Source organism: Talpa occidentalis, unplaced genomic scaffold, assembly GCF_014898055.3.
Source record: "Talpa occidentalis isolate TD23 unplaced genomic scaffold, MPIMG_talOcc4v2.1 talOcc4.3, whole genome shotgun sequence".
Taxonomy (NCBI): domain Eukaryota; kingdom Metazoa; phylum Chordata; class Mammalia; order Eulipotyphla; family Talpidae; genus Talpa; species Talpa occidentalis.
Genome location: NW_023603184.1, coordinates 19,412,958 through 19,439,060, shown reverse-complemented (window position 1 = coordinate 19,439,060; position 26,103 = coordinate 19,412,958). Strand labels below are relative to the sequence as shown.

General features: G+C 36.8%; 1 protein-coding gene across 1 annotated transcript in view; it reads left to right on the top strand.

Annotated features, from left to right (window-relative positions):
• The first annotated feature begins 10,004 nt into the window (after positions 1-10,004).
• Positions 10,005-26,103, top strand: part of BBOX1 (gamma-butyrobetaine hydroxylase 1) — a 55,342-nt gene continuing 39,243 nt past the window's right edge. The window contains exons 1-3 of the mRNA XM_054699325.1: positions 10,005-10,095; positions 16,623-16,879; positions 18,231-18,345. Coding sequence (XP_054555300.1) covers positions 16,661-16,879; positions 18,231-18,345 — 334 coding nt within the window. The 5' untranslated portion in view covers positions 10,005-10,095; positions 16,623-16,660. The remainder of the gene's footprint in view (positions 10,096-16,622; positions 16,880-18,230; positions 18,346-26,103) is intronic.

Sequence of the window (26,103 nt, the reverse complement as noted above, 5' to 3'; positions counted from 1 at the left end):
AACAGGCAGACTGACTGAAATACACTGCTGAGGGGAGTAGCGGGCAAGTCAAGAGAGGTCTACTGTGCCATGTGGTTTGCTCCATGGCCAGGGATCGAACTGCCTCATATATTAATGTGTTTGTATGTATGTGAGTGTGTGTGAGAACACATCTTTAGGCAAATAGATATAAACACTAAAAGTATGGAAAAATGTTCTTGGAACTGCTACCATAATTCTATTCTCCCTAATGAATTAGTTTAGAGAAGAAGGGTTAGGAAAGATGATCATTGTGTACTTTATGTAGTTCTGGATTTGTTCAAAATTTATGATCATGTAAGATTTTATAATAAAAGAAAGTAATAGATAAGGAAGTTTCTTTAAATATAGGAACATGTTCATTTTCCAGAGTCATGTAGCCTACACTTCAATTAATGACTTATTTCCGCTCTTACTAACATGACATTTTATAATTCTTATGTGCCTGGCTTATATTACTAATGTTATTCACTCAGTAATATATAAAGTATAATAAGTTGCAAATAGATAATATTGTGCCATTATTGATAAGGCAGTCAATAACAACAACCATCTTATTAATTAGAGACATGAATTAAATAGAAAAACTTGTGCTACATGTGACTGGCTCAAGAAAGGAACTAGGAATGCTGATGTACTATGAAACAAATGAATTCCAGATTTCCATTTGTAATTTCAGGAGGCTTATATCTCAAACTCTTTGTTTATCAGTACTTTAAAACCATTAGTGGGAGCCTAATCCTTTTAAGTAATCAACTAGAAGAGAAAAACAATTTTCCCATTGAGGGAAATTTAATAAATTTCATAAATTTCCCATTTATATTTCCAATATATATACCTAAAAATTTTTATATCTAAAAATTAAAATTAACCCCTATGCTTGCCAATCACATATACTTGTCTAGCTAAAGCATCTTTCAGTGGCTCTCTCATGGTCAAGATGACAGATTCTCTGAAGTAGAAAAAAAAATAGTATTTTGAGGAATTGAGATTTGGCTAAGCAAATGAAAAACCCACAAATTACTGTTTACCAAAAGCTTTATATAAAGGATATGTTAATTCTCTTCTCCCACTATTCAAATCACACAGTAAGTAAGGAGTTACCCTCCATATGCCAAAAATGTAATTAGAGTCATGAGCTAATTGGAAAAATGATTGTGAAAGAAAAACAAAGAATGTTATAGAACCCTGTAAAGCTAAGAACAAATGAAAAATATTATAAATACATCTGGATAAGAAAGGAATATGAGGTTCAGGATCTTGTTTCAAGTGAGTAAAAGACATCAATATACTTTCCCAAATGCAAGTTTGCCCACAAATTACACACATTGGATCATGTTCTTGAAGAGACTTCAGTACAGCCTATTTTTTCTTCCAGTCACATTGTAAATTCATGTCCCATGGTGTATTATCAAATCCTCAATCCATTTGCCCAGGCATCTGGTTAAGCCTTTTGTGGAGGTTTCTATAGCCAGGAGAACACTCCGTTTGTTAAAAAACAATCAGCAAACAAAATTATCTATTAGTTGAAGCGATTTGATTGCTGGCCTGAGGTAAGACATGCAGGAAATATACTCACAAGAATATAGCAAGGAAAGTTCCCTTGGGTCCCAATGGATCTCTTGAAATTTAACCAAAGACTAAGAGACGTGTTCCATCTTCAAAATCACTTGAACTTTTGCCTTGACTCAGATGAAACTCATTCATTTCATGCAGACTTGTAGGATTCAGAACAACGCTACAGAGTTAGATTTGGGGTCCTCTTGATAATCTTAGGAGAGCATCAATTTATAGGTCATATCCACAGGAAGAAAGATCTATCCCGTCCCATTTCCAGCTACTCGAATTAACCTCAGTGACTGTTGTTTTGTTACACATTTTTTTATTTATATTTTTTAAAGAAATAATTATTTTTTATATTTTATTTATTTTTTACATCATTGTTCATTTTTAAACAATATTTGCCCCCCCCCACTCCCTCAGGTGTAGTCCCCATAGAGTTTCCTTCCCCAATGCACCCGTGTCCCATCACCACAGTCCCCTGTGTTCCTCCCTCCCTCCTTCTGATCCTTCTCCCTCCTCCTCCCCTGCAGGATGTCTCTGATTTATAATTGTCTGTTTTTGCTTTGTTGTGTTTTGTACTATTGGTATTTTTTTACACTGATGTCTTATTTGGTGCCCCTATATTCCTGCTATAAGTGAAACCATCCTATATTTTCCTTTTTTCCTTCTGACTTATTTCGCTGAGCATAATTCCTTTTACCTCCATCCACATTATTGCAAATAGCATGAATTTATCTTTTTTGATTGCTGAATAATATTCCATTGTGTCTATATACCACATCTTCTTGATCCAGTCATCTATTTTTGGCCATTAGGGTTGTTTCCAGGTTTTACCTATTGTAAATAGTGCTGCAATAAACATAGGGGTGCAGGTGGTCTTTTGAATCAATGTTTCTGTGTCCTTTGGGTAGATCCCTAGGAGTGGAATTGCCAGTTGTATGGTAGCTCCATTTTTAGTAGATTGAGGAACCTCCAGACAGCTTCCCACAGTGGCTGGACCAGTTTGCACTCCCACCAGCAATCTTTTTAAAGGTAAAAATTTAAAACACCAACTTGTAGCAGGAGTGGATGTTCCTGTATAGTCCAGCTGTTTATAAAAATACAAGTTTGGCCAAATTACATCAATACTATAAACAATCTTGTGTCTTGTATTCAACAAGTGCTTGAAGGAGTGCAAAGCTTTGCCAATTTAAAATCAATTCAAACTGCACCTATTACTTCATCTTGGTGGGGGTGTGTAGTAAAAGTTAAGAATAACTTGGAGAGGGGTTGATCCCCAGAAAGAAATATGAAGAAGAAAGCTTAAATTACAAGGCTCCTCTACATTTCCCTCTTGTATATTTCATTTGTATCTAAGAATAGGTGTTGATCTCCGCTTTCTGTGTTTCCCTTAAAGCATTTGATTTCTGCCATCTGTCTAACCTCATTTCCGCCATTTTTTTTTTAAAAAAGCATTCCTTGGCCAACATGACTAATATCCTTGAACTCAAATCTCTCCTTAACCTATTACTCTTTCTAGTTTTTTTTTAATAGCATTTAACACTGTCTGCAATTATCTCGTCAAGTTATTTAGTCATGGTTTGTGTTCCTCAATGGAATAATCTCTCTTAGAGGAGCATCATGAAGATTTCAAAATGGGATCTTAAATGTGTTTATTGAAAAATGAGTAAATTATTATTATAGTCATATTTAGTCTTTTTATTGTTCATAGTGATATGGAGCTCAGATTTTAAAGTCAGTTTTGCATTTGAACCCCAGCCTTGTTAATTACTGCAATAGTTTTGTAAACATGGGCAATTTACCAAATTTCTCTAAGTTTCAGCTTTCTCATCTGCAAAGAAATAATAGTTTCTATCTCATTGGATTTTATTAAGATTAAGCGATAAAAAGCATAAAACGTGATGAAAGTGTTTGTTCCATAAGAAATGCTCAGTAAACATTAGTGATAAAGTAATGCTTCTCTTAAAGTATGTTTGCATTTGAAAAGATCTGTGCTACTAGAGGGTGATGCATCCAGGTTTAAGGCCAAATCCTTAGGTGGGGTTGAAAGGGTACAATAAACTTTCTTCTTCTAACTCCTGTTTTTCAATACTTCCTTATTTCTGACTGATCTTTTCCTTAGATATCTTAATATCATTTCCCGTGGAATAGCTTGTTGTACTAATTCAGCCAGGTAAGAGAGAAAGAAAATAGCTCCATAATAATTTTCCAATACCATTATAATTTTTTAGAATGAATATTCTATAAATGCATTTTCCAAAGCTTATTTTTAAGATCATACTATGCCTTAGTATATTCCATGTTTCTTGTCTATGTCTATGAATTCACACATTTGAAATTGTTAATGATTATAGGAGTAGAAAGGATTTTTTTGACATTAGACTGTTGAAAATATCCTGGCTTTCCTCCTTCTAATAACAGTTGAATAGAAGTTGCCTATCTCCTTCAAAGAATGCATAATCACTGATTTGTGTGACAATTAAAATGAGTGAAGGTTATATATGATACTTATAAGTAGGAGTCTTTAAATTCTAGTCTTGATTAGCTATGTTTATTTTCCCTCTATCACAGCATCTGTTGATGCTTCAAGTAGTAATGACTTCATCGATCTTGACTCGAGCTCATGGAACAGATCCCACTGCCTACGAATGATGGCACATCACATATGTGAATTATACCTCTAAGTTGTCTTAACTACTGAGTTTGCAGTTATTTTTGAAATAAAACCCAACCCATTCTCACTAAGATAGAAATGAAACTCTCTAGTGTCCTCCGATGATACCTGAATTTTCTTTAGCTTAGAATGATCTCAGGTTCACAATCTATAAGATTATTGTATCAGAAAATGTCTAACGTTCTTCCAAATTGTAAATTATACTTCCACAGTTACTAATGATTTCCCTGAGCTCTGTTTTTAAGTTTATGACAAAGCTGTGTTTTCTGTTTACATGTGTTTTCAATATTTTTGTGATATGACCATAGGATACTCCTTTCTGGAGATCTTTTGGTATATGTATAAAAAAGATAAAATAAAAAAGATTCCCAGGAGATCTTTTGCTATGTTTACAATATATTTCTTTCACAGGGTTTTGAGCTTAGAGAACCTCAGAGTTTCAAAAGTATAGTTTTTATAGAGTTCAGCCAAGTAACTTTTTCATAGGATTGGTAGGTGAAACAAAAAGCTATTTGTGGCACTCTGAAGAGAAAAAAATCTAACTGCTGAAAAATACCAAGGAGGAAAAAAAAATGGCTCGTGTGATAACAACACTGAAATATATTGAAGAAGAAATTCTCATGAGAAGTAAAATATTTGCTTTTTAGGAATTACTGAGAAAGAAACAATGCTTATTACAAGTGTGTCAGTTATCAATCAATAAAATATACTCATTGGTGACAAATATCTCAAGTAGACATTATCACTTATCATTAGGTTTTATTCACTTAGTCAAGCAAACGAGAGGGAGAATGCCGAAATTTTATATTTCCTTATTTCTCCTGTGTTCATCTTAAAAACCCAATACATTCCTCACTGAGAGTAACATATGGAATGACTAAATCTCAAGTATTAATTCAATGCCATTTTTCTCTCTACTATCCCAGGATACAGCTGAGAACAAAGTTAGAGCATAAAACACAGCCTTTTCTTCCCCCAAAGCTCAGATAACAGACTAGCAGCCAAATGGAATTTTACCAAACTTTCTAAAATGAGTAACATTTTGTGATCACTGTTCCCTTGGGAACTGTATGAAAATGAGATGTCTATTACAAAGAGTTAGCCAAGAAAAATGCTAAAAGAAATCGGCATTTGTCTTGACTGAAAGACAACTGCAGAAAATTACAAACACCTGAGAATACTTAACCTAAGAAACTTGAATTTTTCTCAAATATGATAATAAAAAAGATATTAAAATTTATTTAATCTCTATGATTCATTGTTTCAACAACATTTCTTTATTATGTATAAGATGCCAAGAACTCTACTAGATACTTTCATATGAACCATATCATTTGCTCAAAAACTCTGTAAAGTACAGATTAATTCATAGCTGAATGATTTACCTGAAATCATACAACTATTAGGGCCTTTTATTTATGAGGGGCTTATTAAGGGTTTACTATGCATCAGTACTTTTTTATGGATTAGGGTACATCATTAGCATTTGAGCCATTGAGGATGAGGATACAATTGAGAATCCTATACTACGTGTCTAAATTTTTAAAATTATAATTAATGATGTGCTAGAATCAACTGTTATCAGCCCAGGAGTGTCAGCTATTTGCCTCTCTTCCTTAATTCACATTTAGCAATGTTACCTTGGTAGCTTGAAATTAACTTTGGTGGGAGTATTTACACCACAACAAATGGCAAACTCTACAGGTTGGGTTGCTATTGTTTTCAGAAAACCTCTTGTTAAACATTTATCAGTATACTATGTAACTGCTGAATAAAATATGCTTTATCTTACAATCTTAATCACCTTCAAAGCAAAGTTTTAAATTTCTAAGATTTCTTGTTTCTCAACAAAATTTGACAGGGAAAGGTGAGTCTGTGCCTAAACTCTATCTCCCAGGCTGTAGCCTGAGGACCACTCTCTTTTTCTCATCTCATCCCAAATTTCATCCTGCATTAGAAAGAAAGTAATATGAATACATGTGGACACTCCAGCACAAATTTCTAAGCTTAACTTATTGATATCACACACACACACACACACACACACAAATACACAAATTTAGAGCTACCCCTAGACCACCCCTTGGGCCAAGAGGTCTATATACTATGGGTGAAGTACAACCTCAGTAGGCTAGAGGAAGGGCAGAGAACATTCACTGAGTCGGAAAGCTAACACATGTCTTTGGAGATCTCGGATTTCAGGATCTCCCACAGCATTATCTAGATGGAGGGATAGTGTGGTTTTAGATGGGTCCCTTGATCTCATAAATAATCCATGAAGCATGGCAGAGACTGAGGAGGGTCATAGTAGAGTTCCCTAAAATACAGACCCCAAAGTAGAGGTCTTCATTGTCTATTATAAGAGTGACACTAAATACAGAAGTCCTGAAACCCTTTTGGAGCTCATGTACCACTGAGTGAAGTTAAAATGGTTTAAATATTAAATATCTAAAACAAAATCTTTTCAAGATCAAATTGGCTATATTACCATTTCAGCACAAGTAAAATAATATAATTACTATTTTTGATAGCTTACTATTTACTCAAGCTTTGCTAGATACCTAGAGACTGAATGACTAAAATTTCATACCTTGACTGTTGATTTTAGTTAGCAAAATGATTACTAACATTTATTTATCATCACAATATTTGGTTTTGGAAGGACTCAGGATAGCTACATACTCAATAAAACTGCTCCTTCTACTAACAAAATAATTTTTCAGATTCTGAACTGGATTCAGCACTTGCTCAAGGGTCCTGTGACCATGGGTAATAAAAGCACTTTTGTAATTTACCCAAGAACTGAAAACGTGTGAGTACAAAGAGCTGGTTGTTCAATGTTTACCAGAACACCACTGGATTACACATGTGTATAGTAAATACCTTCGCATAGGGTTAAAAAAAATTAACTAATTAAATTTGGAAAAGGAATTCAAGAAAGAGAGAAAAACTTACTTTTCATATCTTTCTATTTTTTTCTTAATAATATGAAGACAGCAGGGTTGGGAGTCACTTTGGATTTCTTCTTTACATGGAAGTGTATGTAGATTATAGTCTTTTTAATATCATCAAAACACATTTTTTGTGTCTTTTATATTTTTTTATCAAATGAAAAATTCATTCACTTTTTACATTATATTAAGAAATGGTTTTTATAAAAACGTTTTATTTTTAAAAAAGAAACTCAAATTTAAACACAAAGGATGCTACCTCCTATCAACTATATGGGAAATATCCTTCATGAATCCTGCTATTTTCCCTTCTTCAAAATGAAATGGTGTAAGCAATGGAGTCTTTTCTTCGGAACTGGATTTCATTGAATCTAAATAGTCCTGCTGTCTAGAATATCTTCTCAAGCCAAGGGCAAGGCCCTGAGTGTCACTACATGGTAAGTGCAAATCCTTATAATTCTGCCACCCCTGGAATCACCAGGCTCCAAAGGCTTTGGAAACACCACTACCTTCAAATCTATAGGTGAGCTCTTGCCCAATTTCATGAAATGCTGCTGCTGGGACATCACTGAAGAAGTGTTTCCAGCAATCCACAGCATCTTTGATTTATGCTCTAATATTTAATACACGAATAAGGAGAGTTTTACTTTTCTGTTTAAAATGAAAACAGTTTCAATGTGCTTCCTCTCCTTCCTGCCTATCTAAGTCTACTACGTTAGTAGTACTTAAGTTCAATTCAGTGTACTAAACATGAAATGAATTTTACAAATAGACTTTTCTCAAACCTGAAAAAAGGAAACACCTAGACAAGGTGTCAACATTTCCAGTTCTGGTACCAACATTGCCTTTTGCATATTTTGTCATCTTTCATAGCTCATGGACCTCTGTGGTCTCACTCTCTCCATCTGAAACCAAAACAGTAGTTTTTTTTTTATGTTTCCAGGAAAGAAAATTGAGAGGCCATATGCGAAAGCAAGCTGCAGGCTGGGAAGAGTTACCACAGATAGAAGGAAGCTCTCAGGAAATGCTCTCTTTGTTTTTTGTTTTTTTGGTTTTTTTTTTTTTTTTTCAGTCTTAAATAGGCTTCTTAAAATCCAGAGTAGGATTTGTTGTTTGTTTGTTTTCAATATGAAAATTAACTCTTTCTGTGCAGGTTTTTAAACTTTTATTAAACAGAATTTATCTAATTTATTCCTATAACCATTACTAATGCATGAGATGTGAATATTTGGTTGAGTGAATTTCTGTTGTATCACCTGAATTTTTAAAATATATTAACTGCTTCTGTCATGGCTCTAACCTCAGTGACTGACTTTGATTCCATAACACCAGCATCATTTATGACCAGACCCCACATACACACACCGTTCTTCCTATAGGTGGGAAACAAAAAGTGCCATTATTTTCACTGGACGATGAATTTCAGTAACTTGGAGAATTGGGGAAGGCAGTAGGAAGATGGAGAATGTTCTCACAGAGGAAGGGACACAGTGTAAAGTTTACTGGGAAAAGAGCTAACAGGGCATTGTTGAGGGGAAGAGATACTACAGCCAAGGAGGAATTATCTGGGGCAAGAAATCATACCTCTGAATTCTTGACTCTACAGTTTCAGGTCACCAGAGAGTGTGTGTTCACTCATGCGCACATACTCGCTCTCTCTCTCTTTCTCTCTCTCCCCCCCTCCCCACCCCATCTCTCTCCTCCCTCCTCTCTTGCTCTCTTCTCCCTCCTCATATTCTTTCCCTCCTACCTGTCTGTCTCACAGCTGCGAGAGTCTTTAGGGCAAGAAGCAACAAGTTGCAGGCTGAGGCCTCTCAGGTGTCTTCCTGGGGAGGGTGGTGTTGGTGAGAGAAGGGCAGAGGGCTCATGCATGCCTCCCCTGGACTTGAGCTGACATCTGCACACTTCCCTTCATGGGAATCTGAACCCTGTGAGGAAATAGGACTTGAGACTTGTCCACCAGCCCTTCTGCTGCACTGGGTACTCTCCTCCTGAATGCCTGGCAGCCAGTCTCTAGGTCCCTGGCATGCTGCCCACCTTGGCCTTTCCCTTTTGTTGCCCTAAGGGCTGCGTGTTGTTAGTCAAGTCACTGGGCAACCAGGTGCCTTTAGAAAAGCTCCATGTTCTCTGGTAGCTACTGTTTATTCTAGCCAAGTAGCAGAGAAAGGAGGGCATGGGGCTCAGGGAGGCCCCATCCCAGCCTCTCAGCCAGTCCCAGACAAATAGTCCCTCCAAAGAGGCTTAGATGGAATATTTTCTGGGCAAGTACATAGCACCTCACCTTGTGCTGAGGAGGAAACTGGTAGCTCCTCCTTGTTAAGTGCGCATCTCGATGCCTTTTTTCCAAGTAAGTGTTGCAATAAAAGAGCTATCACTCTGAGCAGGTGAGACGGGAGAGAAAGAACTTCACTTGTTTCTATGGTGCTGCTGGCTCAGGGACAGGAGGCCGGACAGGTGAGACTGCTCTTCCTTCTATCATGAAAGATTCAGAAGTGTGGGAATGCTTTGTGTTGCATCTTGGGGTTTTGTGGTTTCAGGCACTTGTTGTAGTTTAAAGTATTTCTCTGTCTAACCACTTCCCTTCTAGATCATAAAACCTCTTTACTTCTTTTTTTTTTTTTTTTTTTTTTTAGCTTCCAAGCTGCCTTCAGGAGTTGCTACACCTTCAGATTGGGACATCCTTCCTCATTTGCAAACCCAGCTGTGTCTGGGGGCAGGGCAGCTGTGGAGGTGCCAGGAGCACAAAGAAAGGCTTCCAAGAAATGTAGTGAACTGCGCTACATCAGACGTAGGAAAACCAGGGGCAGATCAATCTGGAATGTGACTGGCACCAGGAGTCTCCCTCCCCAAAGGACATCGAGGATAAAAGCTGATTTTTTTCTTCCCTTGGTAAATATTGCATGGTTTGGCATCTCTGAGAACAGGTATGATTTAGCTCATCCTTCCCTTCATTTGAACAGCTTGTAGATTCATGTTTATGGGTTGGATGCTGGGGGTGGGGGTTTAGGGGGAGAATCTAGTTGGAAACCCAGTCACGTCTTCCACAGCCATGTGGGCTGCAATGAGGATGGTCCATGAAGTGATGGAATAGGCTTGATTTAGGGAGGTAGTGGATCCAATTGCTTCTTGGCGGTTTCCCTTTCCCAATTATATTTGGCTTAGTCTAGTTGTCAAATTACTTTGCAGTCCTTAAGCTGATCCAGAAAGCATGCAGAGGGGAAAGTGTAGATATTGTCTAGGTGCTGGGGGAGGGAGGGTTTTGGGTGGGTTTCGGAAATGTTTCCTGAATAATCCGCAACCCAACCCAAGCAAAAGCAACTGCATATTATATCTCGATCCTTGGTTAAGCCCAAAAAGCGAAAAGTAATGTTTATTTAGAATACAGATCAATTAAGGTCATTGTGCATGTTTTCAATTGATTTTCCCCTGAATGTAGCTGGAGAAGAGCTGTGACAGGTATTTGAATTGACTTTATTAAAAGCCTAGAATTTCTCATAATAAATAGATCTCTGTTCAGAGAATATAGAAATCTTCCTAAATCTGAACTCACTATTCTGCATTACATCTGTGAATGATTAAATGCCTTGATAATTTGAGTACCAGTCTGCAAGTGGTGATTTCACCAAGATGAAGTTAAAGTTTTCCTTTTCTATAATTTAGGGAGTGTTTGCACAAAATGTGATACTTTAAACAAGATAGCAGGCAGAATGATGAACCTACTCAAGATAATAGAAAGGTTTTTCTAATGCTTTTATAGTATTGTTTTTGTAGAATACATTCATGAATTATTAAAGAGCTCAACCACTTATTAAATCAAAGTTTAAAAAATAAGTTGAAGAGCCTTAGGTAGCAAGTGTAATATTGAGTAGAGGATATATACATTCAGGGGATATTAAAGTTCAGGTACTGCAAATATAGTCTGGTCAGCCTCTACCTTACCAATGGAAATTAATTGACTTTTAAGATTTGAAGTTGAACTATAAAAGAATAATAATATTATTTTAAGTCTTTATGATGTGATGTCTGGAAAAGTTCTTCCTGTCTTCTCTTTTCGAAGGATGATATGTAAGATGGTGAGGAAACTAACAACAAGCAATCTTGAGATTTAACTACCCTTTTAACAGTATAGTTTTGCTAAGTTAAAATTATTGCCTGGAAAATTATTCCATCAGAGATTCTCCATGATGTAGTGCTATGCAGTGATTAAGATTCCTACTTACTCTGCTTTTAAATCAATTACTTGACCTGCCCAGTTCAAGAGTGTCTGTAAAATGCAAGTAATGGTTAACATCTCATAGGATTTTCTGAAGCAAGAAATAAGATTAATGCTATAGAAAGCGTTAGCATATGAACTAGAACATAATAAGTGCTGAATAAATGGCTTTGTGCAGACACCCCTCCCATACAATTTGTGCATTTCTTGTACTTTTTTGAAGGTAAAACACAGTAGAGGATCCTGTTGTACAATAGCAGGTCTGATAACCCTACCTAGGGAAGAGAAGATGGAAATTAATAGATACTAATATTTGATAGCATGAGCCCTCTCTATTCTTTTTTTTTTTTTTTCCTGTGGAACTCTCACCGGCGGGAACAAACACGCTGTAGAGGCAGCAGGCAGCCTAGCAGCCCAGCGCTCAACCTCTGCGCCACCAGAGGAGGCCCTATTCTTTTTTTTTAAGATTTTTTTTATATTCCCCATACAATTGCAACCCTCTAATTTTGACCCCAATCCCTCCTCTCCCCATCCCGCCCATAGTGTGTCTCTGGTTTATAGTTGTTTGTTGATTTTGATTTTTTCTTTATTATAGTTATTCTTTTTCCTGGTCCCTTATTTAGGTTTTCCACATTCCTGCTATGAGTGAGACCATCCGGTATTTTTCTTTTTCTTTCTGGCTTACTTCGCTGAGCATGATCCCTTTCAGCTCCATCCATGTTGCTGCAAATTGCATGAGTTTATCTTTTTTGATTGCTGAGTAATATTCCATTGTGTATATGTACTGCATCTTCTTGATCCAGTCATCTATTTGGGGGCATTTGGGTTGTTTCCAAAGCTTAGCTATTGTAAATAGTGCTACTGTTAACATAGGGGTGCCTAACCCTAACCCATAAGATAATTCACCATGACCAAGTAGGATTTATTCCAGGGACACAAGGATGGTTAAACATCTGAAAATCAATCAATGTTATCCAACACATCAACAAAAAGAAATATAAAAACCATATGATAATATCAATAGATGCTGTGAAAGCTTTTGACAAAGTGCAACACCCATTTATGATAAAGGCCCTTGAAATTCTTGGAATACAAGGAACATATCTCAACATCATAAAGGCCATTTATGACAAGCCAACAGCCAATATTATTCTCAATGGTGAAAAGATGAAAACAGTCCCATTAAGATCCCACAAGGATGTCCACTCACCTCTCTATTCTGACCTGCCATTACAAAAAAAAAATAATAATAACAACAAAACCAGTTAAAAAATGGAGGTCTTTTATCTTGGGAGGTGAATAACCTAGTAGATGAGTCAACCTTCTCAGGTGAATCTTGTCAATCTCCGTCAACTTTAATTTTCTTTATAATAATTGTGAAGTTTCTACATCAACTTCCTGGGAACCCTATCCAAAATCCATGATTCAGATTAGTTATAATTAGCATTTGAGGGTTTTTTGCAACCTCTTTTATCAAAACTAGAACATATTCACTTTGTATGTGTGCACTGAGCTGGCAAACCACGGCTTGGGGCAACCTCCCTCCCTAAGCAGCAGTGTGGCTGCTTAGTCACGCCCAACATCGCCAAGCTCGGTTTCCCTGCATATCTGATGAGAGCACTGAACCCTAATAGGACAAATAGTTTCGTTCAGGCTCTCAGAGTTCTAATCCTAAATTCCTTTCAATTCCAATATTAGTGCATAACTTTCAGAATTACTTTCTTGATTTTCCAAACAGTGCTGGTAAAACCAGATGATAAAATTTAAAAGGAAGGAAAATGACAAAAATCACACCCACTGCTGAGACAGGATAATCTCTAAAACTAACAATTTAGTAGTACTGAATAGGAACCCTAAACAGACTTTCATAACTCTGAAGGAGGAAAATATGTTGAGTGCAGGGGCAGGATGGGCCCCTGAGCAGGTTATCTATGATCCCGCAGACAGGTAAAGGAGGAGCCCTCGGTGGCTTTCTCAGGCTTTTATTGAGCTTTACATGCATTGTAGCAACCAGGTACATGGCAGGCAGGCCTCCAAGACACCCCACAAGTCTTCACTCTGGGCTTCTCTCTCCCAGTCTCTCTCTCCTGCCTCTTCCCTGTTTCTTCTGCTTCTCTTCCTCTTGGTGACTATCTCAATAATCCTCCCATGGCCCACAGAAGTAAACAAGATAGCTTGCAACAATGTACCAACTGCAGGTGCCCCATCAGGCAGGGCAATCCTTATGGTGGGAGGGAAGAAAAGCCTGAAAAACCATTTACCCTACAGTGAGTCAGGAAGGAGAAACAAAATAAAACCTATGTAATCAAGTGATGGGGTCAGATTAAAAGAAATTGATCCCATCAGACAGAAATCTCCCCAAATTCAAGATCTGTTTTTCAGGACAGGAAAGTTACTCCCTCCCAACAAAACCAATCTGATATTTCATAAACAGAAGTATAATTGTCATTAAAGAGATGCAGAATAATTAAGTATAAAGATGTAAACATTTTCATTTTATAGGTGTTTTAAATTCAGCAAGAGTTCCCACTCATCATACATATGCAATTTTCCTTTTTCTTTTCACAGAAACACAATGATTTATCAAATAACTAAATCACTGTGAGACATCTACAGGATACAACTTTAACAAGGGAATTAAATGTAAAAACAGATTTCCAAAAAAATGGCACTTATGAAAAAGCATTTAATTGGCTTTTAAATACTGATGATGCTTGATTTTTTTTATATTCATCACAATTTTCCCCAATAGAGTAGCCCCCCCAAAAAAAAGAAAGAGAGGAAAAATATTTTCCCATTGCACCATGTGTTGTTTTTTTTCCTTTTAATTTCTATTCTCATCAAAAAACTGAGAAAGGAATTGTGAAGAGTAGAAATGATCCACAAAGTTCCTGCCTAGATGCCCAAATAATGCAGCTTTAGCAACGTCAAGTTTTTCCACTTCTTCTGCACTCTCCATGTGCCAGGAGTCTCCCATCAGCCTGGTCCAGACGTCACCATCTGTCGTGGAAAACCCTCTTCAGGACATGTGTTTGGCCAGGAGGGTGTGGGGAAAGAGCTCAGGTGTGCCTAATAGCTGGAAATGTGCTTCTCCCTCTCCAGTTCAAATCTGCTAGGTGAAGAAGGGGTAAAAACAAAAAAAGAAAATAGAAAGAAAAAGAGAAAGATTAAAATGGGAAGCAGGAGTGTACTTAGTGTTTGTTGGTGCAGATGTCTGTAGGTGGGGTCACTTCAACAGTCAGAGGCACATGGGCACAGTGACATTTTCCAGTACAGCAAGAGCGTTTCACCTGCTGGAAGTGCACCCTTCAAACAAGTGGCCATGAATGATCAAAGTATCAAATTTCAAGTTATATAAAAATCTTTTTAACCAAAACATTTTCAAACCCATTAATGAGCACATTATTGAAAGGGAGTACACCTTAGACTCCAGAAAACATTGTGGTTACCAGACAGGCAGAACAGGGCGAGGAGAATACAGGAAGGGCAGAGGGTGGTTAATGTAATGTAGTGGTAGCTCTGGAGCCTTAGTGGAGGGTGAGGGAAACGTGTGCACAGGGTGTGACTCTCTGCTCCCTGATTAGCTAGACTGGTGAGTGATAAATCAATAAAATTTGATGTTAAAAATGAGTTGAATTTAGGGACCAGGAAAATGAATATAAGAAAGTGAAAATCAAAATCAACAAAAAACTATGAACCAGAGACACTTTTTGGGGGTGGGGGGCGGGAGGGGAGGGACTGGGGTCAGAATGGGGCGTTTGCAATTGTATGGGGGAATATAAAAATAAAATTTATTATTTAAAAAAAACAAAGCTTCTGTTGACAATCACATAAAATTCTGAATAAAATAAACAAATATTCTTAAAAAAAATGAGTTGAATTTATAATATACACTGACACATAGGGAACTTTGAGGTTAAACATTAATGAGTAGGAAGCTTTTTTTTGAAGATTTATTTATTTAGGCATACAAGAAGTGGGGTACAGGCCAGAGGTGTGGGGGGTGAGAGGATTCACCAAAGACAGAGTAGGGAAGAGAACAGACAGATCGATTGAAATATACTGCTGCGGGGAGCAGCGGGCGAAGCAGGAGAGGTCTGCTGTTCCATGTGGGTTGCTCCCTGGCCAGGGATCAAACTCATCTTAACCCCTTGCACCACCAGGGAGGCCCAGGAACCTTTTTTTTTTTTTAATTTATTGTGTTACTCCCTTGAAGAACTTAAGAGAGATTCTATCATCTGTATGCTGAGATTTTCTGGCCTTTTCTTTCTGCTGTTTATGTGGGTAATTACAGTAGAATTTCTATTGGGTTGTAATGAAAATTCAGTGAGCTATTGTACATGAAACACTTAGAACAGTGAGAAGCATGAAGAAGACTTTGTCTATATCACCTGACAATTGGTAATGTAAACTATTACTATTTCTACTGCTGTTACTATTACTACAAACTTACCATAAATATAAGATCAAGTCCTATTATACAACCAAACCATTTGTTCCTTCCTAAGATCCCATAAGCATTGCCATTATTCTTGCAAGCCCTCAAGGTTAAAAAATCAAAATCAAAATCAGAATGTAAACACTGCTCTAACCTCATGGGCTGCGCAAAAGTAGGCTGTAGGCCATACTGACCCACAAGCAGAAGGTAGTTTGCTTGTCCCTGATAAATTATGTAGGAAGTATTTTTGCTACTTCAGAGGTATGTTCCCACACCAAACCCACTACCAAGTTACCCACAGTCCTATTTTCCTCATTAGAACAAGGTTACTTATTTAAAGTCATGGGAGCATTTTTTCTCTCAAGAGGAACATGCTACTATTATGCATTAGTTAAAATAGACCAGATATGAAAATTATACATTCAATTTATGATGCATTTACTCCTTTAAAAATTCTAGAATTTTTATGAAAACATACCTGCGTGTCATTGGTTCTGACTTATTATCTAAAATTTCTGGGAGAAAAACAAAGCATTCTTTTCATCTGAATCTTGACTCAGCACATCTATCTTATTTACGTTAAGTCACTCTTTCTGTTCACAGTGTACGAAATAATCTCACCAGAACAAAGTTCCCTGCCTTGATAAGTCAAACTACAAACTGGCAGCTGATAGAATAGCAGAAGCCAGAGTACACTTAACCCATCCAGAGGTTAAAGTCAGACCCCATCTGCCCGAGCTTCCTTTTAACACTGATTTGTTATAGCAGGTAACTGACAAGATTAGCCCCCAAGGACCAACACCATGCACTGTGCCATCGAAAGGGCAGAAGTGCCGGATGGGGCTCATTTGCTGCAGATCCTCTGGCATGATGGTGCAGAGTCTCTCTACCCCGCTGTTTGGCTCAGAGACAATTGCCAGTGCCCTGATTGCTACCTGAATTCTGCAAAAGCACGGAAACTTCTCATCGAAGCTCTTGATGTAAACATTGGCATTAAAAGCTTAACATTTGACAGAAAAAAGGTAAATATATCTACATTGTTTCTCCCTTCTCTCCCAAGTTAAAATGACTGCTCTGGAATAATGTAAATGATAAAGTCCTTTTCATTTGATCATATATAATCATGTTTGTTGGTGTCTGATGCAAAGTAAACGTGGAAAGTAAACAGAAGCTTCTGCTATTCTTTTTTTATTACTAATACTGCTGTTTTGAATAAAATTTACAAGTTCATTATTCTTTCAGTGAGTGGTAACTTTGAAGATACAATCAAACTATTTCAGTAATAAAAGGAATGCTTCTGGGTCTTCGTTTTCTCATATATAGAACAGGGATACTACCAGAACTTGGTAGTATTGTAAAGATTATGGGAGGATTCAATAAGTACTATGCTATGCATGAAAAATTAACCTGGGGTCTGGCATAGAGTAAGCTCTCAAAAATTAGTGTTGATTAACATATTTTAGTCAATTAGTAAGTATACACACAAGTCTTGTCCTGGGAGTCCCAAAACCACACACCAGATGTGGCCACCATCCTGGGTTTCTCTCATTCAAATTTATTAGGACAATTCTCAGAAAAGGAAATGTGACCAACAAGGTCATCGGCTCCCTGCTCACGTCTTCAGCTCTCGTAGAGGATTGCTGGTCCCGGTTCACTGCTTACTGGTTCTGTGACCTTAGAAATGTGATTTATTCTTACATTCCTGGCCAGAAAAAAATGTGACCATGAATGCTGCTTTCGCCCTGGAGTTGTAGGAGGACAAAATGAGTTATGTTTGTTGTGTTACTTATCTAGTATACACTGAAAATGGTGCTATTTTTATTTTTATCATTATCACTGTTACTATTTCTATACTTTTAGCAGAAATTTTTTAAATAAAATTTTATGGATTTGCCTTTGGTTCGCCATACTGTATACATGTTGGGAGTACATCTTCATACCTCTGTATGTAGCTAAGCCTCTCCATATCCACTACCAACCTTCCAGTGTCATTCACACTAGAATGTGCACCTATCAAATAGACCCCCCCCAACATTTCTTGTACTCTCTGGGCAGCAAACTTAATTGATATCCCAGCCAGAAAGTTTGGGAACCACAGATTGAAAGGAAATAGAGTAAGAACTTCAGAACTAGCCAGGTTATAGTCTTGTAGAATAACGAAAGTGCCTCAGACTACAGATGTATGTTGTCGACTTTTAGTTTTCTTGTTACCAAAGGTTATTTTATGTCTGTAAGTATATAATTTACAAAAAAAAAAAAGCAAGGACTATTGAATTCCTTGATTATTTTAAATGACATTCAGAAACAGAGCAAGAGCAAAGTATATGGAAGCATCAAATACATAAAAATGATATTTTATTTCTATATTATAAGGTTTATGTCACGTGGCCAGATGAGCATTACAGTGAATTTGAAGCCACGTGGCTGAAGAAGAGATGCTTCTCACAGAAGGCCAGAGAAAACCTCCAAAAAGAATTGTTTTTGCCAGGTAATCTTGTCATGGTCTTCTCTGTCTTTCAAAACCCTATAATAAGAAATTTGCACAGAAGCAAATTCAAACCCTTGTGCTCTGGTTAAAATTTGTAACTTATGTGAACTATTTAATGATTTAACAACACTGATCACTTGAGTAGATATGAAAAGAGAGAAAGAGTAATTCTAACCATCCAGAAAACTAACAACAAAAAAATACAGCAAATTAGTATCTAACCCCAAACCCTCCATGGACACTCAGTAAATGTTCCCTGCAAAGGAGCAGGAAGACCAGAAGTGCAGCTTGCCCTTTTTAATAAATTTGTGCATAGCCAGAACTATTCACATTCAGCAGTGGGAATTCCTTACCTGGTTTCCAAAGATAAAATTTCTTACTTGGTTTCCAGAGATGAAATATGTTCCAAAAACCCATGAAATGGTCTGTATTGCATCAATTTTGCATAAATGAGTGTGTGTGTGTTTGCACATGTACATTTACCTGGAAAAAAATTGTATGGGACTTGGAACACTCTAACCACAAAAAAAGTTCAGAAAATCTGTAATGGATGGATTTAGTGAAAACGAAGATTTTTCTTCTACTGAGAGGCAAAATAAAATAGTTAATAGAGGTAGAAAGTTATCTTTTTTTTAAAGATTAATTTATTTATGCATACAAGAGCTGGGGTACAGGTCAGACTTGTGGGGGGTAAGAGGATTCACCAGAGAGAGAGTGGGGAACACAACAGGCAGACTGAAATAAACTGCTGTGGGGAGCAGCGGGCGAGTCAGGAGGGGTCTGCTGAGCCATGTGGGTTGCTCCCTGGCTGGCTTGGGCATGAACTCATGCTGCAGAGGCTGCAGATTGCTTCATAGTGTGGTGCTTAACCCCTTGCACCACCAGGGAGACCTTAGAAAGTTATCTTTTAAATATGACTTTTAGGAGACACAATAATAGAACTCAAGCAGAGGCACTGGGACCAGTGTGAGGTGTTAATAGTCCACTTTCTGTATATTTTGAAGATTTGCTTCTTAAGATTTTGTGGGTGAAAGGCAAGAGCTAAAAAACATGATTATTTTCATGTATTTACTAGATTCTTGACTTCTATAAACACACTAACAGGACAAGTTTACCTGAACTTTCTGAGCAACACACCAGGCCTGTTGAATTGTATAAGTCTGCTCTAGAAATTCTGGGTCATATATCAAGATAGAGGCTTTTACCTTACCCTTTCAAATGTGAAATTCTCAAGCATATGAAGTAATTATCCATGATTTTATATTTTTGTAAAATTATTATTATTAAAGTTACAGTTATTGACATAATGTTGACTTACATCACAGTACAGGTTTACACCTTTACAATTTTGTTATTTCACCACACCCACCACCAAAGCACCAGGAATCCTTCACTAGACACCCCCTGCCCCTGCTCCCTTTTGTTCCTAGCAAACCACATCTCCCTTCTGGTAGCCTTAGTCCAGTGTGCTCTTCCCCCTCGTTTTCACCACTCTCTCTCCCCGCTGCTGGAGGCCTCAGATCTATGGCAGCTTTTAAGGTTTATTTGACTCACCTTTAGTTTGGTTTGTCTATATACCACATGTAAGTAAAATCATCCAGTATTTATCTTTCTTCTGATTTATTTCTCTCAATAATAATCCCTTCCAGGTCCATCTATTTTGCTACAAATGGAATGACTTTATCTTTTTTGATTGCTGAGTAGTATTCCATTGTGTATATACACCACATCCTGATCCATTCATCTGTTTTGGTACATTTAGATTGTTTCCACTCCTGTGTTTATTACAGCACTATTTAGAATAATTCTTTATGACTTTAAATACTAGACTTATAGTAGTTTCTGGGATGTGGAGAAGTTGCTAAGTAATCAATTGAACCCCAAATCTTCATCTTCTCATATGATTATCAGCAGAATGATACTGTTACTTTTCAAGCCTAAGGCCAGTGAAATTAGATTCTTGGATTCCTTTAGTCTAACCATACTGGATGTTGACAAGATTTTGCTCTAGTACTTTCTGTCTAAACCACCAGGAATTCATTTTCCTCTTTATCTAGCCCAGCTATTGGGTGGAATACAGATAAATGTCCATGGAGAGATGTTTTTCCTACTTCCCCTAAGTGTACAATGAGTGCCTTGCTAGACTCTTCAAAGAATCTCTGGTTACATAACTGAGTATCACTTGTCTGGTTCAAATAACAGTATAATGAATGCATTAATATTTTTATTTAGTTTACTAAAATATCTTCTTTTGTAACTCTGCCTTAATTTTGTAATCCTGCTATATTTTACTTTCATTTCCTTCAAGTTCTTCTTTTGATTATTTCATGTAATAAAAGCCAACTTTGTATTATTACAGCTTATGCTTTTAGACATTGAAATGGATATGGCCAACCCTCTCTGTTAATATTTCTTGAGAACTGTAGTTTTATAGTGTATATTTCTTGGTACTATAAGGCAGTAGCAAAATGGAAATGATACTACATTCAGTTAAGTAATGGGAATAAATGGTCACACTGACAAGCTGTTATAATGAATAATGTAAGGAGGAATGACTGCTGTTTAGACACTGGAAAATATTTTAATGGTTTAAAACAAGGTCACATTTTAAAAATATATTCTCAAGCTGTGCAGCTGGTGGGTTAAAGAAGAAATGTATGTGCCATTTGCCTCTAGAATTTGACGCCTGATTTCACTACCTTTGCATATTTTCAAATATTTATACTCTAGAACATGTAAAAATAAAAAACTCAGTTATATGTGTAATTGATAGGATTTTGGTTTTAGTGCCAGAGTTGTGAGACTTTTAAAATCTGGTGTCAAGATGCAAGCCACTTTTCCCTGATCTTCCCTGGGCACTAGATGTTGAATTCAAAAATGAAAAAACAAATGATAATCAGCCAAAAAAAAAAAATCACTCCTGTCATAGGATAGTCACAGCTGGAAGGAATAATAATATGAATAATAATCATTCCCTCAAAATTTTCTGTTCAACCTCACATATATCAGGCACCTATTTTGTCAGAAACTGTAAGGCAATATCAAATTTAAAAAGAGACGTGGATTTTTTTCTTCAAAAGATTTATGTGTCCAGGAGGGACATTAGCCATTAGAACAAAAATGTATAATAGATTATTTTAAGTGCCTTGAATCAGGCGTGGAAGGTTCATGATGATGACATAGTGAGGAATCTTAAGAGAAGGGATGAGAAAACACTTCTTGGAAGGAGGCAATGCTTGATCTAGATCTTGAAAAATTTGCCAGGCAAAGACAAGAAAGCAAGGAAATTCTGAGATCAGATGAGATCGGGCATGTTCAGGGTGATATGGCCATAGACAAGAAATTAAGGACATTCTGGACAGAAAAAAAATGTAGAAAAGCAGAGATATGTAAAATAATTGGGTGAGGTTAGGAAACTGCAATTAGTCTAATATTGGTGTTCAAATTGTTAGGCAACAGAAAAAGGAAACAAACTATGAAGTGACTGACATGCCCCCCTCGGGGACCCCTAAAACCCTTAAGTTTTCCCAACACAGAGCCCAGGTATATTCCCTTCAATTGTCCACCAGGCCAACTCTCTTTTCACCGAGGCAAAGAAACGAGTTTAAGATCTTTTTAAGATGATTATTTTTAATATATTTTACACCTCAGAGTTGTGTCTATCTGATTTTGAAGAAATGCATATAATTTTTCAAAGGTCTACAAGTTTGTAATTGTCTCCTTAGTGTCCTTTCTCTCTTATTGCCTCTGTGCCTCCCCCATTTGATTCTAGCTTTGTATTTATCTCAGAAAAAAAAGATGAGTAAAGTGATGGCATTTGTGTTGTGGAAAGGTCTTAGCCATGGTCATCTGTGTTGGGTGGACTGGCTTGGGGAGTTACTGCAGCAGGTGATCATAGGAAGGTCTAGATGTGATCTGAGAGCTAAAATTATGGGCGTAGCGGAGAGAAGAGGGTCGAATTTATATTTGAGAGAAAGATGAGTTGACCTGTAGAACAGGGCTTGCTGGCCCTGCTCTATAATCTCTACCCAGTTAAAACTGCCTGTGGATGCTCAGTATGTTAATATAATCAAATATATGGATGAAAGTTGAAGACTTTTATAAAAGATTAGAATATAAGGACTTTTTATGCAATTATATTTTAGCCTCCACGGGAAATTTTGGCATAATTGTACACCCATTTTGTGACTAACCTCAAGATGCACAAGTCCCAGGCTATAAAAGAACTAAAGTGAAAATAATTGGCATATAATATAATTATATATGTATTATTTATATGTAGTTGTTCTTTTTATTAACACTCAATGTAATAATGTATGCTTGTTTCCCATCTCTCTTTGAAGTGGTACTGAAATATTTGTATATTATACTCTAACTTTAGTAATATTTGATATTTCAAATGGAATTTTAAAGGTTGTAATTTGAAGATATTTTTTCCAGGAAGGACATTGGCTCAGTTTTCTCAGCAATCCAGGGGCTGAGTACATTGCACAGTTAGAAAAGCAAATTTCCCTACTATCAACATATCCCTCTAATTAATTAATTAACTAATTAGTTAATTTTCCCTTAGTTGAAGTAACATTGGTTTACAGCATTGCATATGATTTAGGGGGTAGGTTCACACCTTGCCAGATATACACTACCACCCCAACCCTCTGCTGTGATAGGGAGTGTCCCCCGTCACTTACTCAGATTTCAACCCTCTATCCAGAGCTGTATTCCCTTCCCAAGAAAGACCCTCTTCTCTTTCAACAGGAGCATGCTACAAGAGGGAACAAAATCTCTCAAGTAACTGCCAGGGCCCTTGGAAATCTATGACTTGCACATGGAAAGAAAAAATAGAGCTCCCTCTTTCCTGTAGAAAGCCATATGTTTACTTTAAGGCATAGATTTTTATTTTAGCACAAAGAACAGAGTTTAATGCAGAAGGCTTTTTTGCAGAGATTTTTCAAAAAGCAAAAAAATCACTTTTTTAAAATTAGCAAATAATGTATAAAATAAATATGCCCAACTCCCTTGTGATTCTTCAGCCTTGTCTCTCAGTCTTGCCCCATCATCCCTCATCCATTTTCTAATCCTCAGATGTAGAAGTTTCCAGTGTATTCAGGGATAGAGTGGGGGTATTTATTTCACAGAGTTTTTGGTAATTATACAAAGAGTTGGGAAGTTGATTTTTTTCAGACTATTCTAGAATATCCCAACTCTACTGGGGCTGCCAGATCAGAATGGCCTCTGAACAGCTCTGTTAGAACAGCTGCATCAGAGCAATCAAGCCACCTCATCATGTACCTAAATGTATTCCCTTCCCAAGAAAGACCGAATCAAGATTCCTTCTCTGTAGTCACACAGGATTGCACTCTGATGAACTGTTAGAAGAATAGCTCAAAGTCTTCGTATGTTTAAGAAGCAAGTCTTGATTCTGTTTGGCCTATGATATATGAAACAGACCTATGAACTTTCAGAGAAAAGCTTTCATATGTTGATAAAATGAATACAGGGCTCCTCAATGCTGAGTTTAGGGATACAAGTACTGCTTCATTTTTCCTCTGCCTTGTTGATGTTTTCCAATGTGTCTTATTCTTTTCTGAACTACTTATGTGTTATGCCATTCAATGCCTGCTTTGTACTTGGTAATTTGGCCATCATATCTAAAGAATCTACCATCCTTACATGGGATGGGGACACCCTTGTTCTGTTAATGAGCCCAAGATGGGCAAATTAGAGCCTCAGAAATGTCCTGCCCACCCTACTGTGGAGGTTTTCCCCACAGCCTCTGCCTTTCCTTATCTCCAGCCATACTTCCAGCGAGAAAACAAATAACCCCATACTGAGCAATAAATTCTACTTTTTTATAGTGATAAGCCTATTTTACACCTGGATACAGGCTACAAATCTTTTTAAATTCTGTATATGATACTCTCATTACTTAAAAAAACTTTTTTGGTAAGAGACATTAATTATATTTTTAAAATATTTTATTACTTACATTGCTTAACATTATCCAGTATTAGTGCTTTGAGAAGTTTGAAGAGGCGGCATCTTTAAAGAGATTGTGTCTTTAAAAGCCTTAAAAATGTTTGAGGATGTTTTTGAGAGCATTAAGCAAATTTCCAGGAAAACTGATTATACTCCATTTCCTTTTCACCATTTTTTTTCAGCATACTTACTACAAAAAAATAAATTAAACTAAGAAAGGTATACTAACTTTTTTTGTTCTTGGAAAAGTAATTTTCTACAGTTACACTACTTAGAAAATTTTTTCCTTTTCAAGCAGGGTAAAAGTAGAATGGACTTTTTCAATGAGTGAAAAGCCTCCATTTCTCACAAATTAGGCTTAATTTTCTTTGCAGCTCAGGAATAAGTTTTATAACATTGGCAGCTGGACAGCAAATTTAGAACTTACAAATTTAGAAAATTACAATGTATGGCAATTTCAAGATGTAAACTTGGATTGCTTTATATGCTTGCTTTGTTTTTAACAAACCTATACCTACGCTATGAAGTTAGCTATTTTTGCTAGTTCCTACACACTGGGATATTTACAACCCCCAAAAAAGCAGGAATACTAATTTAAAAACCATTGCATCTCATTTCTGTTTCCACTTTGTTTCTTTGAAATGGCAAGGTGTAGAGCTACACAAGTTTAGTTTTGGGGTAGTGGCTATCTTTATTATATTTAAGATCCCTCATTTTAATTCCAGTTCCAAACGTCCAATATACCCATGAAAAAAATCTGATTAAATTTTTTTAATATGTCTAGCCCTGTAGGAATTTTTACTTTTGATGTTCTTATTTATACATCTTGTTGATTTGCCTGATTTCTAGCTGAGCAAATCGGGTCATTTTAAGCTCTATTCCATCCAATAAATCCTCTAAATTACTATGCTCTCAAAATTCTGTATTTTTCTCAATCCAGAACTTTGGTCTTAGTGAATGGTTAATATCATTTTACACATGAGGAAAATGAGATTGATAGAAGTCCAAAATCAAAGTGATGAAAAGTAGCAAAGCCAAGACTTGACTTAAGAGGCCTTCTCTATTAAATACCATTCTATCCTCCCCCCCTGCTAGGTGGTCACAGACATTTGTGTGGGTTCCTTTCTCTGTGTCAGTGCAATTAGTGCCCCAAAGACAGTGTAATTGACTGTCTACCCCACTGTTGGAATCTAGGGAAACAATTAATAACTAATCATTTGTTGAGCATCTACCATACCATATTAGTTTATCCAGCAAATACTTACTGAGGATCTGCTATATACCTGGCACTGTTCTAGCTATTCCAAATTCAGTGGTGAACAAACAGAGGAAGACCCTGTCCATAAGGAGTTTATATTTTGGTAGAGAAAGTGATCAGTAAATTTACAAATATAGCTACAAACATCCAGTGGTGATAAGGACACAGACACAAGTAGGAGGGAGGGTGTGGTGGTGGGAGTGGATGAAAGTCCTCTTCTGAGTCATACTAATTTCTTTTCACTTAATAAGAAGCCAAGTCATCAGTCAAGCATCAGTGGGAGAAAGTGGGGGAGGTTCATGATAGAGAATGTGAGAACAGTCAGCTAGGAAAATATATAATAGTGCTCATGAAGATTAGCAGTCAAGCCATGGAGACAATTGTCATAGTCATCCTCTCCTCCAGTCCCACTGAGCTGCTCTGGTTCCAGGACAGATTTAATCAGCACACTATGTTAAATTCTATAAAGGTATCACCTCCACTTAAATTTTACAACAATCCTGAGGTGGTTGCCATCCTTTGTT